Below are 12,018 nucleotides of genomic sequence, written 5' to 3' on the forward strand. Positions count from 1 at the left end.
AATCGTAATCAATCATTGCTTGCAAGCTCTGCTGCTTGTGCAGACATCCGAAGAGGGGGGAAGCAAAGTTGAAGTAGCAACAACTTGACAAGTGGTCTGTAATAGCTCAAATATCAGCAAAACTAACGACGAAAACGTCGTTCCGCACAAGTTGAATCCGTGCTTCCAATGTACTACAGTTCGGGGGGGAGTGTGGTTGATTGGGTCATGCTGGTCTTGGATCAAGTCGTAGATGGCTGTTGCATTCATTCGAAGCCCCCGTAACTCCAGTACTGACTGTAAAGCGTCTGTAAGAATGGCTAGCATCGACATCGTGATGGATCCTGTGTTGAACATGCACACGGCCACAAAAAGAATGCTGAAGAAGTCCCCAAAGAATGTCACTCAGGGTTTGATAGTAGTGGTTTTTTTTTTTGGATTTAGTACTAATACTACTATGAACTCGGGCTTGATATAGAATAAGCCTTAGCTATACTAAGCTGGGAATTCTGCGTTAGTACTAAGCCTAATATGACTACTAGACTACTAAAACCCGCGCTACCCACACGCGCGGAATTTCTGCTGCAGCCCTACATGTAGCTGGCATTGCGCTCGTTCTTCGTCGGAACGAGTTCGTAGTGAAAAACCCTGTTGAGATCACGCGTTCTTGGAACGCAGTTCGACGAGCTTCGGGACATCCAAACTCTTGCTAGCATTAACTTAGGTTTTACTCACCAAACTACCGACAAACCTAAATTGCTAATGACAAGATCAAGGTCATAGATGTCGTTAGCCAAAATAAGTTAAGTGACAACAATGCACCAAACGAAATGAATGTGCTGACACAGCTGATCAATGTTCCATACGCCACTTTCCCCTGCTTGGTGCAACTTTTTCACCAACTCGCCGGGAGCTGCGAATTGCCCCACAGCACACGAGCTCCAATTCAGTGCCAGACAGTGACACTCTCTTGGTTGAGTGAGTGTTATGCTTTTGTGTAAGCCGTCAGTTCGGAAGTGAGGAGGACATTCAAGGCGGGCACTTTGCCACGCGTCCTCTCCACTAACACCCTCGGCAGGTTTTTTGGCTTACTTAGTAAGTACCCTTATTAAGTAAGATTCTTGTGCTTTTCCATTGGTTTATATTTGGCCAATCACACAGCCTCTTAACACTCCCACTAAAAGTTCAAGCACATCTCCTATCCTTTCAATGATCACATGTGAAATGTCCCTATTCTGTAATATTTCCAGAATACCATACGACCTTTCGTAATGCGACTTTTCGACCAAATACTGTGGCCCTACTGTAAGCACATCTTTCCTATCCCATATTTTATCGCATATGCCTTGTCCTATCCTAAATAAGGCTGCGACCCTTCAAAATAACATGCGACTTTTCGTGTCGCGACTTTTCGTGGATCAGGCGATCCAAAATTTGTGGCCCCAATTTAATTTGCACCACTCAATTTTTGAGATGGAACATTACATTGACCTATTCCCTAAATTTGAAACACCACAAAATTTGGGACCCATCAAATCCCCATTTCTTATGACCTTATGATTTCTGTCTCTATTGCACCGTTCCTTTACGCCCTTTGCCAGCAGCGCTTGGCCACAGCTCATTCACTTTCAGTTTTGCAATCTACTGTTCTGGTTCGACTTAGCGCCTTTGGCCGCTTCAATCCCTCGTGGGGGCTACGACAAACGCAGTTACAACGCCCAGGCTAGTCCTGCGGTACTACCATCCAGAGTTTGGGGAGCGCTAGAGCATAGATCTCCAAGGCATGGTGGGGGCTTGCCCCTCCCTTCCCAGATGCGGTCAACGGTTGCTCTTGCTGTGTTTGCACCATGTTATCATGGTGTGTCGTAGTCTAGCTTTAACCATTGAGCTTTAGTGCAACTGTTAGTTAACCATATGATAACGTTGCGTCTTTTGTTGCCTTTAAACTCAAAGTCTTGTCCTTGATCTACTTCAACCTCAGCTCTATCTTTCACTTCAACTTGCGCCTTGTTCTTACACTTCTCGGCTTGGCTTTGCACTTCAACTTGCGCCTTGTTCTTACACTTTGAGCCTTGGTTTTGCACTTCAACTTGAAAGATGTCTCTTGTCTCTTGATGCGAGTGGTCCAACACTTAGTGAGGATAATAAGACTCAAGTTCTTTACGCCCATAAGATTCCTGAGTTTCTCAAATTGAGTTTGAGGCAGTGCCTTTGTGAGGGCATCTGCTATCATATCATTCGTGTTGCAATATGACACTATTTTCCCTCATCATGAACTTCCCTAGCATATAGACCTTTAATATCAATATGTTTAGTTGATGTATGATTAGCTGGATCTTTGATAATACTAATAGCTCCCTTATTATCACACCAACATACTATCGGCTGAGTTTGCTTAATCCCAGCTCCTCTAATATCCATAACCATTCACTCTCTTTAACGCCTTCACTGGCAGCTATTAGCTCTGACTGTGCCGTGTGGAGACTCACTGTACTTTGTCTTGAACTTTTCCAAGTAATACACGCATCCGCCATAATACTCACATACCCAGTAACTGATTTTCTGTTTCATTAGCATTCGCGAAGCTCGCGTCTGTGTACAGTTCGTATATCACTTCTTTACTCTTTCCGTCAAATACGAGACCATACATCGACGTTCCTTTCAGATACTTTAGTACTCTCTGGGCAGCCTTGTAGTGGCTCTTATTGTAGCATGACAGAAACTTACTTAATTCTCTGACAGCATTTGCTATATCAGGGCGTGTACCTCTTACAAGATACATCAGTGACCCCACTAAACCTCTATAATCGAATGGTTGAGCCGCTATTTGCTCCGGATTTAGTTTCTCCTCTTTCTCAAGGACCACACTTTTTGCTTGAGGAGTTGGCTCTGTGCTACTCTCCCTCATTTCAAACTTTGTAGTAGATCCATAATATATTTGTGTTGCGACATACTTAGAATCCTATTGGCCCGGTTCCGTTTGATCTCCATCTTCAAAAGGTAGTGGATGTCACCCAGGTCCTTCATAGTAAATCTCGAAGCCAATTTGGCCTTCACCTTTTGCATCAGTTTCATATCACTCGCGGCAATAGTAATATCATCCACGTAAACGCAAATGAGTACTACATGTGTACCTCCACTTTTGACGGTACAAACAGTACTCCTTTTTGCATCGACAAAAGCCTATGCTTTCCAAAAACTTATTTAGGAGCGCATACCAAATACGCGGGCTTGCTTTAGTCCATATAGACTCTTTTTATTTGCAAACGCGGGACGCGTCTCCATGCCTGAATCCGTGGGGTTGTTGCATATAAATTTCCTCAAATAGTGATCCATTAAGGAACGCAGTAGATACATCCATTTGGTGGACATGAAAATCTTTTATAGTTGCTATTGCCAGTAGTAGTCGCAATGATTCATATCGCGCTACCGGTGAAATATCTCGTCAAAATCGACACCATGGATTTGAGTATTTCCCCTTACAACTAGTCGTGCTTTAAACCGTTCAACCGTGCCATCTGGGTTGTACTTCACATCAAATACCCAGTGACACCCTAAATTTTTCGTCCTTTCGGTAAATGTACTACTTCCCATGTATCATTTGCCACTAATGCCTGATATTCAGTTTGCAATGCTGTCTCCCACTGTTCGGCATGTGCCCTCGTCTTGCTTCTTTTATCGACCTTGGAATTGGTATCACTTTTGTACTGATTGTAACAGCGTTGATTGATACAATATAATCCTGAGGCGGGAGCTAGGTTGCCTTTTGCGACGACTTCGGGAATAGGGGGAACAGATACACGTTGATTCACAGCTCCCACTGTTTCTGTACCTCCCCCAGCCTCTACTTCCTCATTGCCAGTTCGTTGTCGCTTTTTAGGTACATTTGTGTTTATTTCACTTTCTCTTTTCCCTAATTCACAAATTTCCAGGAAACATTCCTTGTTTGATTCAATTTGTCCTGATGGGAATGACGGGAGATCAGTCCCTCAGTGTATGTCGCTCCAAAAGTTACGTCTCGGGCATTTAGATACCTATTGCCTTTACGTCTAGTAGTCGATATCCTTTGTAACTTTCGGAAAGACCAAGTAGTTTACACTCTATAGATCTCTCACTAAGCTTCTGATTGGCTCGTTTAGTTTTCGGTACATGAGCGTAGCATGTACTACCCCATATTCTGAGCCGCATTCCTGTTGGTTGGGTGCCAAATAATGCCTCATATGGGCACTTACCTCTGAGCCGGGCCGTGGGTATTCTATTATTCACTATCGTCATATACTTTAGTGCCTCCGGCCACCATTTTGCAGCCATTCCGGATCCTATTAAAGCGCATCGAGCTTTGCCCATGATTGTCTGGTGTGCTCGTTCAGCAGAGCCATTTTCTTCTTGAGACTCCACATTGGACTGCTGGTATACAAGACCATTCCTATTGCAGTAATTTTTTAAAACAGTGTTGACAAATTCAGTACCCCCATCTGTTCTTATTCTTTTAACTGTATATGGGAGTTGTTTCTCCAATTGCTTAATAAGAACTTTTACTATAGTCCCAACCTCTTTGAGTGACTTTATCACAAAGTACCACTTATAAGCCGTAGCGTCATCTACTACTGCGAGAGCATACTTGTGTCCAGAAGTAGTATTCAGACCTTGAGGTCTTATTTTCCCCACTGAGTCCATGTGCAGAGTATGCAAGGGTGCAGGTGCCTTTTCTCCCACCATGTTCCTATACGACATTCGTCGGGATTTTGCCAGTTCACAGGTACGACAAAAGAAGGGTACATTCTCCATTTCTCGTCGTGACAGCTGCGGTGCGTCTTTGATAGCATTTCCGGCCAGGATATTCACCAACCTGCCTTTCCCAACATGACCTAGTCTCAGGTGCCATTCCTTAAGCGTGTTCTGAATGTTCAGTCGGGTATTGGTGCCAACCGATAGTACTTTGGTGTTAACCTCTGTGGCCAACTAGGGAGATAGTACACTTCATCAATTGCTACTGCAGCAAATATGAATCGGTTTTTACTATCAAGGAAATATAAATATTCTCCATTTTAGCCTGAATATGGTGATACCCTTGTGTAGCTAAATAATAGGCACTGAGCAGATTACTACTGCAGTTCGTATCAAAGGCAACATTCTGTATTGAGATAGTACTGTAGTAACTCCCTGGTTTGAGTACACTAAATCTCACTGTTCCCTGTAATTCGCTTGACGAGGTCCCTCTGTTGCCGTACTCGAATGTGTGCGTTCGTCCTTTGCCAAGATGGCTGAACCACCTACGCTCCGAGCTTATTGCATGACCCGCCCCTGTATCAACCACCCACAGATTGTCAGTCACTTTTAGTTGCTTCAGCCTATAGAGGTATCCTGGATATCTTTTTCGTACCTCGGAGTCGATGTCCATTGAGTTCATGGGCGCCTCATTTTCACTTCCTTCACTCAAAGGGATAGGATCCTTGAACTCAAATTCATCCGCATCTTTGATCGCCTTTTCCAGTTGGCGATCGAACGCCAAATCTTCAGCTGGTGTCCTTTCCTCGCGTTGAGCAACCGCTGTCGACTTGGTAGTCGACTTGGGCCCTTTCTTGACTGTCAGCAGCCGCTTCTTTTTCGCGCCAGGTGCCGTCCGAATGTTAGAGCGGAACAGCGCTCCACCATGTCGGTTTGGATCACGATCCGCAGCCATAGCCGGGCAGTCCTTCTTCCAATGACCGGTTTCGAAGCAGTAGAAGCAATCCTTCGCTTGTTGTCCCAATGCTTCATCTTGACTTCGCTTCTTGCCCGTGAACCGCTTTGCAACGTTGATAGACAACGGACGCCTCTTGTCAGTCAGCATGTTGATCTCCTTCTTCGATCGATCTCCAAAATCGCGGCGGAGGCTCGTCTCCACATTTTCAATCGTGAACCACTCCGCTGTCATGCTGACCGAGCTGCCCCAGAACTCACTTGGAAGGAGTGCCAGCACTTGCATGCACAGCCACGGCTCCGTAATCATGTCCTTTCCGACCAATCCTCTCATCTTGCGGTTGACGTCGTTCCGGAGTTTCTTGAGCTGGCCGAACAGCGCCCCCAGGTTACTCCAGTTTGCCGTAGTCAGGCGCCACTGCCGAAGTAACTCGATTACGCCTCCAGCATCTCCGAGCCCAAACTTTTGCTCCAATTCTTCCAAATGTCGCACGGCTGCATCCTTGACACTTGATCCTCCAAGCCACTCAGAAAGACGTTAGGCAGTGCCTGGTTGAAGAGATTCTTCAGTTCAGCATGAGCCCTAGTCCAGTGTTGGTAACGCCAGCGCAGATCTTTTGCCTCTTGTTGCGTCACCTCCCCTTCAACAGTGATCACAGGCTTTTCCGGCGTGGATTCCAGGAAGTCCATCATGACAACCGTAGCCCTAGGTTGGTCCTTTTCCAACAACGCGCGCTGATAAGCTTCGTCTAGCGTCTCAATGTGCGTCAGCACTTTGTCCTTCCATACGGTGAAGTCCTCTCCATTGAACTTTTCCAGCCCAGGATCTGGCCACTCCTCGTGTGTCCTTTTCCCATGGGTTTACGTCTTAGTACGTATCTGAAATGTTATGCTTTTGTGTAAGCCGTCAGTTCGGAAGTGAGGAGGACATTCAAGGCGGGCACTTTGCCACGCGTCCTCCTCTCCACTAACATCCCTCGGCAGGTTTTTTGGCTTACTTAGTAAGTACCCTTATTAAGTAAGATGTCTTGTGCTTTTCCATTGGTTATATTTGGCCAATCACACAGCCTCTTAACAGTGAGCTGAACGTAGAAGCTGCTAAATCGCGCCCTGTGTGCCGTTTGAAAAGAGTGCTCTGTTGTTGAGCGCGGCAGGCGCAAGAACTCCAGACGACACCGCGGCTCTGGGCCAAGAAGCAAGCAGTCGATCCTGGCGCCGATCCCAACGCTTATCCGGCTAGCGCAATCAGGAGCGTGTGCCGGCAAGCTGCAGATGCTGCAGTAGCAGGGATCCCGAAAAATAGATATCGCGGGAAATATATTTGCATCTTACGTATCAATAATTTATTTTGGGAATTTTCCTAGTTCGGTCAGTAATTTATGTTTTATAATCTTAATTCTCGGTAACTTATTTCTCCCTCCATCCAATCGGACAGGCCCATTGCGGCCACCTACACGCTGCTAGGGGCGGTACCACCAACCTCCAATGGGAGCGTCTCTTTAGCGTGGTTCGTGCCGTTTTACGCCACGAGCGTCATCGCTTGTCTCCCTTGATGCTGAGATGATTCTCTTTTTGAAGGTGAACAATTGCCTGTGGGATGTGGCGACTGCCGAGCAGTGCATGTAGGAGATGAACTTGACGAACACTATTGCAGTAATTTACTGCTCTAACTCTTGGATTGCAGTTATTTATTTCCTTCCTTTGTCCTGACAAACAAATACGTATTTCTTTCCTCGTGTTGCAATAAATAATATCGAATTTTCGGGATGCCTGTGCAGTAGGGGAGAGGCACACGCCGAAAGGCGTGAGTGGGCGGCGGCATAAGGCGGTCACAGCAACCAGCAGGCAGGAGCACGATGCAGCAATACAGCAGACGAAGGCCCTGGTAGCTGTAGGAGACGTTCTACCTTAATCTCATTTCGCAATTTCACCTTTAGAGCTCAATCCTGTTATACCTGCAGAAAACAGGTGTTCTTTTGCGTGAGATTTTTTGTTCTTCTTCTTCTTCGTGATTTTTTTCGTGATGGACACGGCTGAGATACGATTCCGGGCGTCTTAGTCTTAGTACTAAACATATTAGTACTATCAGCTACTAATTGGCACTCTACTATCAAATCCCGATGCCATTATTTCGGGTATGTAGTCTTCTAGCCCGCGTATTATGAGTTTCTTGGCACCGAATTTCCACACTGGCAACAACAGGATCATGAAACCTTGGTATTTCGCAGGAACGAGAGCGTAAAGAACTTTAATCAGGGGATAGAGCATAAATGTCGTATCTTAGGCAACGCAGAAGTTGTGGTACTTTGCCAAATAATATCGACAGGAACGGCACCTGACGAAAAGTATCGCAATGATGCTGATTCCAGCTGGAATACCCATGACCAACTACACGAAGGGCACAGGGAACCCTACAGTCGCTGCCAGCACAGTACCAAAACCTATGCCCCAATAGAAATGACGAGTATTTTGCCGAAGGTCAGCGGGAGTCCAATCCCCATTCGTCTCAACACGAATTGACTGTTCACTACGAATGTAAGGCCGATCGTACTCAGATGAATCCTACACACCCAGTTCGCAGCCCAACCTTCGGACAGTGATCGTAGCGGCATCAATTCCAACGACACCAGTGTTGGCAACCCAGGTAGTGGTGTGAGGAGGCATACTAAAAGTACGCGAGTCACAGACGTAGTCCTACAGTAGTGATCCAGACTTATTTTCTCTGCTGACCAACTTGAATTTTGTTCCATTTGTGGTCCAACAACTGCAGCACCGTTGAGATTTGACGAAGGAGGTTCAATGGAGATCTGTCATTATGGTCAGTTGGAGCGTGAATTGGGGCAGTTCTCGTCATCTGTCCGCAAATGCGTGAATGGAATGAACACGCAACTAAACTTAACGCAGTCTGGTCGATAATAGCCCTGTCAGGTGGGACGACTGCCACTATCCATTTAAACTTTTAGAACGATGTCATTCAAAGTGGAGGCTAAAGTACACTGCAAACCATAGCACGATAGTCGCTCACCGACCAGAAATTTTACAGGATACTAGTAGCAAATTGTGCCAATATGTAAGGGCGAGCAATATTCGCTCATATGGAGTTGTTCCAGTCTTACAGAAGATCCAGGTGATACTGCAACAATTCGCGTTTGCTGCTTGTGAAAAGGGCTGCATGATTGTGCCATGGAAATGTTTCCCTAGTACATGTATTAGCACCGAGGCTGTGCATTATGAACTCTTAAAACCTGTATTTTTGCAAATGGAGCTGAAACGGTGCGGTACTTGCGGCTGGAGCTGTACGCACTAGAACGAGTATCACCAGTGGTTATCGGTACCAGAAGTTCATCTATACCCTACGCCTGCATAGAGATTGGTTTTTGAAAGGTAGAAAACTAATGGCTATCGACATCAGGATAGAAAATCCTGTAATTGACTAGCAACGGTAAATATCTTGACGAAGGTGAATCGAAGGCCAGGCACACGCCGTTTTAGCACGGACATCTCTGTTGCCATTTTGGAAGAAGCAGAAAATCGTTTTGCCTACCCCCACTAAATAACGTTAGTGAAGTACTAAATTATGAGTATTTTAACATTTCGCTGCACTCCTTTACTTTGCTTGATCTTAAACTTCCGGACGCTTTCATCGTTAGGAGCTAACGTTATTTGAGCTGAAGACTATATACAAAGTGTCATGTACACCTTTGAACGCCATGCTCGATATGATAACAGTCAAAATGCTGCAACATACGACAACGCAGTGAAGAAAAGCTTCCTTTGTACGGGATCGAACTGCGTGTTCCAGTACGTATTACGTCAATTGGTGGAGCGGAACGCAGCACGTTTAGGCAACAAAGCATTCCACTTCCAACGCCCCACCCTTCCGGCGGCAGTCGCAATGGCAACGATTACAGAATTATCATCATTGCCACTGAGCAATACAAAACCGTGTGAGACTTGGGTTTAGTTTTGCAGTTGTGATCAAGACGCTCGAGCCTCGCTTGAGTATCTTTTCCCTGCCCAAATTCCCATGTCGCCCCATTCGTGGTCCATTCTTCCAGCGTGAATCTGACCATTTTTCATGGTAAGTCTTCAACTGAACTAGGAATTGGCTCAAAGAGGTTCAAAATTGCCGTGTTAGGTCCTAAAGATTAATTTTCTTCTCGTCGTCTGCTTCTCAATAAATAGCTTCAAGTGTTTGGGGAGAGGTACCGCTTTTCACTTTGGTGGTCGATAGCTTGGTTTGCGTAAGGGGGTGCGGCTCCCGGTAGTTTTTGAGGTTGCTTGGGTTTAGATGTGCGCCGTGTACACGAACTGCTTCTTGGTGGACAGCGGTTGCGCCGCTGGCTGGCTGGGCGAGATCACGATCTCATGCAGCTCAGCCGGTCTCCGGTCACTGCGGACTTTCATCGTGACTAGAAGAACCACCGCGACGGCGGCGGCGGCTGCAACACCCGCGACTGCAGCGACGGGAACTCCGCTGCTGCTGGCGGTGGCGTCCACCAGCGACCGGACTCGGGTGTCGACAGCGGAGACCGTGGAGAGTAGTGCGAAGAGCGCGACGAGGAAGGAGAGCGAGGTCATGCTTGAAGTGGCGAGAAGAGGAAGCTTGGCTTGCAAAGCGAAGAAATGCAGAATGGCAATCGACCGCTCCTTCTGCACCTCGTTCACATCAACCGGTCCATCGTGTCCGGGAACGTTCTTCCCACCCTGTGCACACAAATCAGATCAAGCGGGCAGAGCTGCCGGGTGTCTTGCGCCGAGTATGGCCCATAATTTGCAGATTACTGAATTACGTTAGGTTCGGGCGGTTCTGGGCCCCGCTTTTGCAGGTTTGACTTTGCATGGAGAATAAGAGCGGGTGGCTTATACATGTAGCTGTGGGGATATCTTCAACGCGATCCAAGTAGTTTGTGCAAACGCCATAGAGCAAGCTGACTCCTGCTGACTCTCCGTCTTAACCTTCAGCTGCAGTCATGTATGCGCGACAACCAAACTGGAGAAGCTGCTGTACGGCATTGGCATGGGGAAACGCGCGTGGCCCAAGTGGTGTGTACCTGTATGGGCCGGCCCGGCGCTTGCAGACGGCGGAAGACAACAAAAGCGGGGCGCCGCGGGCATGCTCGCAGCTGCAGCCCAGCTGAGCCGCTTGCAATGCGGCGCTGCCCTTCGGAAGAAGGCGGCGAGAGAAGCGCCTCGACGGTCAAGTCAAAGGCGGCCTCAACTTCCCTCGCGCGGCTGAGCGGATCCCTGGCCTGTCCATGGGGACCAACATCGCGCGAGTCACGCAGGTCCGCGCCGTGAGGAGACCTTCCGACGCGCATGGCGTCTGGCTGGCGGAGATTCGACCGGAGTTAAGCTGGTATCGTTTTTGGGCAAAGTCCTCGAGGCTGAAGCAGCATGGCATTCATCTACAGACAGCCAGATACTTGCGGCTGCTTGGCATGGACACGGGGGCCCGGCCTCAAAGACAAGAAGGTCGGGCCATTTAGGTGGTCGGTCGATCCGCATAACAGAGTGGGACTTCGTATTTAGCAATCGGATTCAACTGCTCTGGTTAACATCCTTGTCCGGATAATTAACGATTATAGAATTCAGACAGGTAGATCTGGCTAATCACTCCCTCTTACTCATCGTTTGAGAGGTCCTGCAGGCTCCAGCGTCGAGGCCGGCACCTAAAGCATTCCTGCCGATCTGTGACCTTGGCGATCCGCCCTCGGACTCCGCGTCTAGCCTGATCGTGCAGCTTGTATTTTGGCTTGGTTAGCGTTGGCAGGTAAAGTGCGGGCGTGCGCTCGAGTCGTCTTGCCACCTCCGAACGACACTTGAAATTGTGTCCTTGGCCATAGTTTCAACAGATCTCTGCTTACGAGATGCAGTGTTTGGCTCAAAGCAATAGACCTGCATGGCCCCGCGTGTGGATGGATGGCCTAGCGTGATCGCTATATTAATGCTCAATGTAAGCCAGCATTTGGAGGTATAGTTGGCTTGGGAATCCCGGGGAGTCAGGTCGTAGCCAATAGCACCTGTATAATGCATGTAGTCCCTCCAACCTGGATAGACACGCGTATGGAGGCATTATATGCCGAGTGAATCCAAGGTAGGCTATCTATCGAGATGCTATCGCTGAGCACCTGGCTGTGTGGAGCCTCTTTCGTTGAGGCAATGCTCTCCGTCTGAAAATCTCAGCGCGTTGAAGGTGTGCAATTGCACTACAAATGCAATGACTCCGATGCAGCCAAAGTGATCCATTTTTCACGTCGCGGGGCGGGGGGCAAAGCTAAAGCACACTCCTCGTCGGTAAGGTTACTGTAGCGTTTCCTCCGACGTCATTCTGAGCTGAGATGCTAACAGAGTCGG

At 47.5% G+C, this 12,018-nt stretch overlaps 1 protein-coding gene across 1 annotated transcript; it reads right to left on the reverse strand.

Annotated features, from left to right (window-relative positions):
• Window positions 1-9,948: 9,948 nt before the first annotated feature.
• On the reverse strand, window positions 9,949-10,982 carry KRP23_3003 (uncharacterized protein; the record flags this gene model as incomplete). The annotated part of the gene is made up of 2 exons (XM_067887802.1): window positions 9,949-10,368; window positions 10,716-10,982. 2 exons carry the CDS (start codon window positions 10,980-10,982, stop codon window positions 9,949-9,951), a joined length of 687 nt encoding a protein of 228 aa, XP_067750361.1.
• Between the last annotated feature and the right edge of the window lie 1,036 nt (window positions 10,983-12,018).

The sequence above is a fragment of the Phytophthora ramorum genome, assembly GCF_020800215.1.
Source record: "Phytophthora ramorum isolate Pr-102 chromosome Unknown Phyram_PR-102_s0002, whole genome shotgun sequence".
Taxonomy (NCBI): domain Eukaryota; phylum Oomycota; class Peronosporomycetes; order Peronosporales; family Peronosporaceae; genus Phytophthora; species Phytophthora ramorum.